The sequence below is a fragment of the Babylonia areolata genome, chromosome 25 (genome assembly GCF_041734735.1).
Source record: "Babylonia areolata isolate BAREFJ2019XMU chromosome 25, ASM4173473v1, whole genome shotgun sequence".
Lineage (NCBI taxonomy): Eukaryota > Metazoa > Mollusca > Gastropoda > Neogastropoda > Buccinidae > Babylonia > Babylonia areolata.
In genome coordinates this window covers 34,850,144-34,857,776 of record NC_134900.1, presented here as the reverse complement: position 1 = coordinate 34,857,776, position 7,633 = coordinate 34,850,144, and the positions used below count along the sequence as shown (strand labels likewise).

The 7,633-nt window shown below is 46.8% G+C and overlaps 1 protein-coding gene across 1 annotated transcript; it reads right to left on the bottom strand.

The window, feature by feature from the left end:
• Nucleotides 1-893: 893 nt before the first annotated feature.
• Nucleotides 894-1,534, bottom strand: LOC143299808 (late histone H1-like). The gene has a single exon (XM_076613262.1). The coding sequence runs from the start codon at nt 1,466-1,468 to the stop codon at nt 899-901; it is 570 nt and encodes a 189-aa protein (XP_076469377.1). The 5' UTR covers nt 1,469-1,534; the 3' UTR covers nt 894-898.
• Between the last annotated feature and the right edge of the window lie 6,099 nt (nt 1,535-7,633).

Below are 7,633 nucleotides of genomic sequence, written 5' to 3'. Positions count from 1 at the left end.
ACGTTAAGTGATGTATTGTCCGATGCACACACACACACTTCCCTAAACACGAATACATAAACTGAAACGTGTTTGTGTATGTGTTATGTTGTATGTGTGTGTGTGCTTGCGCGCGCGTGTCTGTGTATGTGTACGTGTGTGCTACGAATATAGAGTGCGCGTGTTAGTGAGTCGTTTGTGTGTGAATGTTTACATGGTGGGTAGCTGGTAAGAGGGAACAGCAGAGTACAAGTGTTCTCATGTGTTGTATTGAGTGCGTGTGTGTTTGGTGTGTCGTTATCGTGTGGTGTATATATAGATTTCTTGGATGATTGAGAGCGTGTGTGTGGAGAACGTATGAGTGAATAATGTGTGCACGTAAGGATGTTGTGTGCGTGTGTGTCAGTGTGTCGTATGGTGGTGGTGGCGTGAGGGAACAGAACAGTACAAGTGTTCCCTTGTGTTGTATTGAGTGCGTGTGTGTTTGGTGTGTCGTTATCGTGTGGTGTATATATAGATTTCTTGGATGATTGAGAGCGTGTGTGTGGAGAACGTATGCGTGAATGCGTGCACGCAACGATGTTCTGTGCGTGTGTGTCAGTGTGTCGTATGGTGGTGGTGGCGTGTGCATGCTTGAATGACTAGTGTGTCGTGCATTGCAGGGGACTGAATGTGTGCAGTGGTGGTGAAGAGAGGTGTGTGTGTGTGTGTGTGAACCGAGGAGACCAGAATTACTACATAGGGAGCGGGCGATGTTATTGACAACTGGGACCGCCATCTAAAAACCAAACGAACAGAACATAAAAGTGATCAACTTTGTGCAACAAGATTCCCAACTCGCTCGGGAAAACGAGTGGCCCAAGGGAGGGCCTGAGTAAGGAAAAATGAAGAGAAATGACAGAGACAGATGGACCGCCGTTTACTTCTTGGCGGCCTTCTTGGCAGCAGGCTTCTTGGGGGACTTGGTGGTCTTCTTGGGCTTGGCCGCCTTCTTGGCTGCAGGAGATTTGGCCGCCTTCTTGGGTTTGGGCTTGGCCGCCTTCTTGGCCGGAGATTTGGGCTTCTTGGCAGCGGCCTTCTTGGGAGACTTTGCTGCTTTCTTGGCTGCAGGCTTCTTGGCCGGCTTTTTGGCAGCAGCCTTGGGCTTCTTGGCCTTCTTTGGCTTGGCAGCAGCGACTTTTTTCTCTCCCAGACGGAAAGAACCAGAAGCTCCGGTGCCCTTGGCCTGCTTGAGGGTGCCGGCCTTGACTCCAGCCTTCAGGGACGTTTTCAGACGGGCGTTGATCTTGGTCACCTCGCTGCCCACCTTGTAGTTGGCCATGAGGTACTTGAGGATGGCCTGGCGGGAGGAACCACCGCGCTCCTTCAGGGCGGTGATGGCAGCGGCGATCATGACGTTGTACTTGGGATGCTCTGATGGCTTGGCAGGCTTCCTGGGCTTGGCGGCTGCCTTCTTGGCAGGAGCAGGAGCGGCAGCAGCGTCGGACATGATGCTGAAGAGGAGGTAGCAGAGACGTAACGACGACGGGTTGAAATCGCTGATTAGCAGGGAGAACTCTTTGCTGGCGAACCGACAAAGCGAATGAACCACCGCCGTTGCCGTTTCGCTATTTATACAGCGCTCCCGAACTGCAAAGACAGCACCGCGCGGCTGCAAGCAAATCGGCCCTCGCGAAGCCTCGTTCGGGCCAATTTGTGTTTGTTGACATTTGTTTCAGGACATCTAACTTACCAATCACACAAAGGACCCAGACATGTGGCACATCAATAAAACCGGAGAAAAACAAGCTTTCGTTCAATATACAAAAGAAGGCACAATTCTTTTCAGCTGAAAAGAAATCTGTCGATAAATCCATTGTTTGGGACCAACTGAAACGAGTTCGATGAACAAAATTGTTGTTTTCTCCCACAACTTCACTAGGATCTAACGACATATGCAGTAAACTAATTCATGGGACTGTCATCTACACGCTTCTGAAAGCAGTTTGTCTCTGACAGCTGTATGGACAATGTTTGAGTCAGTTTTCTGACCATCACAAAACACAAGTTTGGAGCTCGGCCACCATTTCACCAGTCCCTCTTTACGCATAGTAAAACTTCGACCCTCGTTTTAATGCATGTAGGGGGCAGATCAGACACTTATATTTACTCCAAGTACTTAACAGAGTCTAGGAAATATTAACCATTACTGTGATTAGCAGTGTATGTGATTTCAACGCCTGTAAATGCCATTTTTCTATCTGTTGATTTCGACGCCACTCTTCGTGCGATTCACAATGGCGTCGTTCCTTGCTGACGGACCCAGCAGGATTTTTTTCTCCGCACATCAGTTCAGCGCTGTTAATGTATACATGTCACTGAACAAAACACATTCCAAATGCGATAAATTTGTTATATCAACGCTTTAAAAAGCATTCTGATAAGGAGGGGGAGATAGAAACAGTGGTTTGTGTGTCGGCCAGTCAGTGTCGGAACAACGCCCTGGTTGCGGTCGTTTGTGTGGGTTGTGTGATGTTGATGTTTGTAATCAACACACTTTTAAATCAAACTTTTACTACATACAGACATGCACCTACATCGCATAGTCCACTAACACATGCGTTGTATTATTAGTACGTTTGAGAGTGTGTCTGTTTTTGTGCGATCTGCCCGAACTGACATTCAAACAGAAAAGGCGGTCGATTCACCTCCGCCAGGCGTTACACACACACTTACACACAGACGTAGAATCGGACAACGGCGTTCAGCAGGCATTCTACAGAGGGAAAATAGTTTATTTGTGATGTCTGTGTGTTTGTAAAACTTGTTTTTAGTGATATACTTTGATTGGTTTGAGTCCGAAAACAATCTGAAGGGGACAGTTGTGGTAAAAGGTTGGTTCTAGAAAAGTATGGGAAATCTGGGTCAGTGGATTAAACATGGCGGGTTCAGCTGGCTGGCTGTGTGTGTGTGTGTGTGTGTGTGTGTGTGTTTGTGCTTGTGCCCCTGCGCATATGTGAGTGTGTGTGCGCGCGTGTGTGTGTACATGTGTGTGTGTGTGTGTGTGTGTGTGTGTGAAGGACAATGTGTGTGAGCGTGTACACCTACGTACGTGTGTGTTGGCGTTGGAGTCTGTGCGTTCAGTTTGAAAAAAAAAAAAAGAAGTCAATTTTCCAGCTCATATATTTTGTCAACACATAAAACTGAACAAGATGAAGGAAAAGTACAATATAGACTCACTACTACACAAAAAATACAGATTGACTTGAAGGTGCTATGATGATTGTTGAATTAATTTCATTGAGAAAAAGTTGACTGAATAGTCAGCGAGGCAACTGAAATGAACTAGCCATGACTGACTCCATTGAAGGGGAAGAGCATTTCCTAGAATTTGTGAAATGCATTTTGTGTGCAATCGTAGGTTGTGGTCAGTTCCACATGTGTCACAGTGTGTGCCGTGCCGCATCATCAGTCCCGGGATTTTTGTGTGTGTGCATTTTGTGGTGTGTGTGTGTGTGTGTGTGTGTGTGTGTGTGTGCCAGTGTGTGTGTGTGTGTGTGTGTGTGTCAGTGTGTGTGTGTGCCAGTGTGTGTCAGTGTGTGTGTGTGTGAGAGAGAGAGAGAGAGAGCGAGAGAGCGTGTATATGTATGTTTGGTAACTGATTTAACGCATGTTCACCAAAGTGATTTTAGACTCGTGTAAATAAGACTCTGGAATGATGGCCTAGAGGTAACTTGAACGCGTCCGCTTAGGAAGCAAGAGAATCTGAGCGCGCTGGTTCGAGTCACGGCTCAGCCGCCGATATTTTCTCCCCCTTCACTACTAGACCTTGAGTGGTGGTCTGGACGCTAGTCATTCGGATGAGACTGACGATAAACCGAGGTCCCATGTGCAGCATGTACTTAGCGCACGTAAAAGAACACAACTGACGGCAACAGTAAAAGGTTTGTTCCTGGCAAAATTCTGTAGAAAAATCCACTTAGACTGATAGAAAAAAAAAAACCAAATAAAACTGCACGCAGGAAAAAAAGAAAAGAAAAAAAAAAGAAGAAAAAAAAAAGGGCGGCGCTGTTGTGTAGCAGCGACGCGCTCTTCCATTCAGGGGAGAGCAGCCCGAATTTCACACAGAGAAATCTGTTGTGATAAAAAGAGAAATAGAAATACAAATACACTGAAATACAAATGTGTGTGCGTGCGTGTGTACACACACACACACACACACACACACACACACACACACGGAACTGAAGAGTGATGCTGTGTCGCGGGTGTGTGTGCGCTGCACTGAGTGTGTCAGTGTCAGTGAGTGAGACGGCCGTCAGCGTGTGTGTGTCTGTGTGTCTGTCTGCATGCTTGCCGGTGTGACTCGGACTGAGTGTGTGGCGCGGCGTCAGTCAGTTTGTGCGCGTGGGTTCAGTCGACGGATGATCCACTGACTGGGAGCGTGATCAGTCGTGTTTCGTTTCAGAAATTTGTCCTGTATACGTATCATTTTACATTCAGTATTATATGTTATTGTGTATTCAGTACTGAATGATTTGTTTATGGTATTGAACTCTCAGATCTTAAACAGACGTAGCACTGACTGACCCCCCAATTTGTTCCTAAATACATGACTAGTTTGACTGACTGTTATATTTCTATCTAGCGTACTTTTGTATTTTGTATACTTCTCTATATATTTTCTTCTTCTTCATTATTATTATTATTATCATCATCATTATTATTCTTCAGGGTATTATTATTATTATTGTTGTTGTTGTTGCTGTTCAGTGTTATCATTATGGTTATTATTATCAATTTTACTGATTAACCGTGGCAGAGATGACGTAGTAGTAGTAGTAGTAGTAGTCAGTATGGTTGTAGTCGTAGTGATTTTGGTGCAGGCCGGCGAAATTACAAGCCCACGCACCGTGAGTTTGTCACGGTATTTTGCTTGGATCGGCAACGTGACACACACTGAGGCCTCAGTGAATCAGTGGCCGGAGTGAATCAGTAGCTGAGGTCCATCACGTTTAAAAAAAAAAAAAAAGAAGGTGTACTGTTATTTGAACGGGGCGGCTGCATCAGTGCAAGAGCCTGCCACACGACAGCTTTGATTGAGACTGAAGAACCGGCGAGTCTTAGTGTGGCATCCGACACTGAGACAATGAGTCGTCACTGAGTCCGACGGACCGGGACAGAGGACTGTGACTCCGGGAAGATCAAAGAAGACAACTGAACAGCAACACTGACTGGCCCAAAAGACTGATATGAGCCCGGATTAGATAGTCAGTTTCCATGCCCGCCTCACTGCACTGCACCGCGCGCGGGACGCCGCCCTTGCAGCAGATCCAAACTGCCGTGGAACTCCATAGCCAGAATTATGAGAGACGACACGTACCAAATGAGACTAAGATTGAAGCGGAAAGAAGAAGAAGAAAAAGAAGAAGAAGAAGACAGCGTCAAAGTCAGTCTGCCTGAGATAACACTCAGTGACACTGCGGACAACTGTGACTTCATTCGGGAGTCAACTGACATCGCCCCAGTGGCTTATATTATCAAACCTGCCGGTTGCTCGGTTTGAACCTTTCAGGACCCGAACGCCTCGCCGGCCGGACCATCACCCCTCCGAGTGGATAAGACCACAGCCACGAACACTTGACTTGACCTTAAAGGACGAAACGCTGATAGGTCGTTAAACTGAACTCACTCAGTCATACGGTTTGGCCTGGTGAAGCTGCGGCTTGACAATTTGTGAAAGTGGCTGTTTATAGATAAAAAAAAATAAATTAAAAAAAACAAAAAAACCCACACACAAAACCCCCCACAAAAAACAAACACTAAACCCAAACTCGTTCATGTCATCATGGTTCAGAACATTTCGATCTGCTTGGAGTTCTGCTTTCAAATCGTGCAAAACCGGTGGTTTTTTTTTTCTTCTTCTTTTTTTGTGTGTGTGTAAATGTTGTCTCGGCCTCTAAACACACACACACACACACACACACACACACACACACAACAACAACAACAACTGCCGGACAACAAAACACCGTTTCAGTCGGCTTTCGTGAAAAGTGATAGCCGTAACAACATGGAGGGCATTTCTTTTGGGAAAATACAGTGTCTGGTTTCATATACATTAGCTTGCACTAATCAGTAGCTTTGAAATTTCCAGTTTGATCAAGGAAGTTGATGAGGAATATGACTTACAGCGGTTTTATGTCTTGTTTGTAATTGTTGTGGCACTGTGACGTACACACACACACACACACACACACACACACACACACACACAAAACCTTCTCACTACGCATATACACAACTGGTCGCCGGCTCTGCATCCAGTGCTCCAAGTGTATCAGATTTCAGCTGCATGTATACGTCATACGTGAACGGCTTTCTCGGTCCAACTGGAATCACTGATATTAAGTGGGGGGACAAGTATTGACATACTTCATTGTGCTGCTGCTGGAAGTTGGACCGAGGATTTTTTTTTTTTTCCCCGAATTAATATCCTTCATCCTTTGCCGATGTTTGTTGTTGGTTTCCGTCAGTCCATTTCTCACGGTTCATATATCATGAATCCGATCGAGTGATTTCCGTCCACAGCGGAGAGATTTGTACAGGGAGAGAGAAAGAGGAAGGGAGGGGCGGAGAATGGAGAGACTTTGATTGAGAGACGTGACTGTGAAACCAGAGGGCGGAGAAGAAGAAAAAAGAGATGGGGGTAGTGGTGCCAGGGGTGGGTGTGAGTGTGTGTGTGTGTGTGTGTGTGTGTTGGGGGGAAGAGGCGGGGTGGGAGTGGGTGCGGGTGTGTGTGTGTGGGGGGGGGGGGGGGGGGGGGGGCAGGAGAGTGGTTAGGGGCAGGGTAGGCGAAGATGAGGACGGCGAGTAGACAGTAGTAAGTATAAGATCTAGAGTGTAACATAACAAAAAATAAGTTAAAAAAAAAAATCGATAATTCTTGCACCATATGATATACGCAGAGCTTACACCGACTGGGTATCTGCAATACTTTCATCCACCGACCTCTGTATAAGAACTACGTAAGGGAAACTTCGAGGGATATTCCGAGGCCGGATCGAGGGACTCAGGTCAGCTCCGAGACGAAATAAGAGATCGCACACACACACACACACACACACACACACACACACACACATCGGCGCACACACACACACACACACACACACACACACACACACACACAGCAGTTGCCAAGGTACTCCAGGACAAAAATCGCGGTCAGAGACTAACCGACCGAAAAAAAGAAAAAAAAAAGAAAAGAAAACGGAAAACCAAGCCTTGATGAGCCAGGCGGAGACTGATATAACAGTAGACTGATAGGAAACAGAAGGGGGGCGGAAGTGTGTGTGTGCGTGTGTGTGTGTGTGTGTGTGTGTGTGTGTGTGTGCGTGCGTGGAGGGGGGTAGGGAGTGGTGGAATCGGATGGAAAAGAGGATCTCTTCCTTCCTTCCCTCCCCACCAAACCACGACCACCCACCACCCACCACTACACTAACACACACGCATCACTTCCACAACCAAGGGTAGGAAGCCTTGCACCCACTCAGCACATACACATACACACAGACACACACACACACACACACAGACACCTACACACGTACGTGTCAAGCTACACACTGACTCAAGTAGCCCCCCCACCCACCCCCCCACCCCCAGGCCCCCA

Bases quoted from the DNA above. Each gene is read 5' to 3' on its own strand.
- LOC143299808 (XM_076613262.1), bottom strand. From the start codon at position 1,468: ATGTCCGACGCTGCTGCCGCTCCTGCTCCTGCCAAGAAGGCAGCCGCC.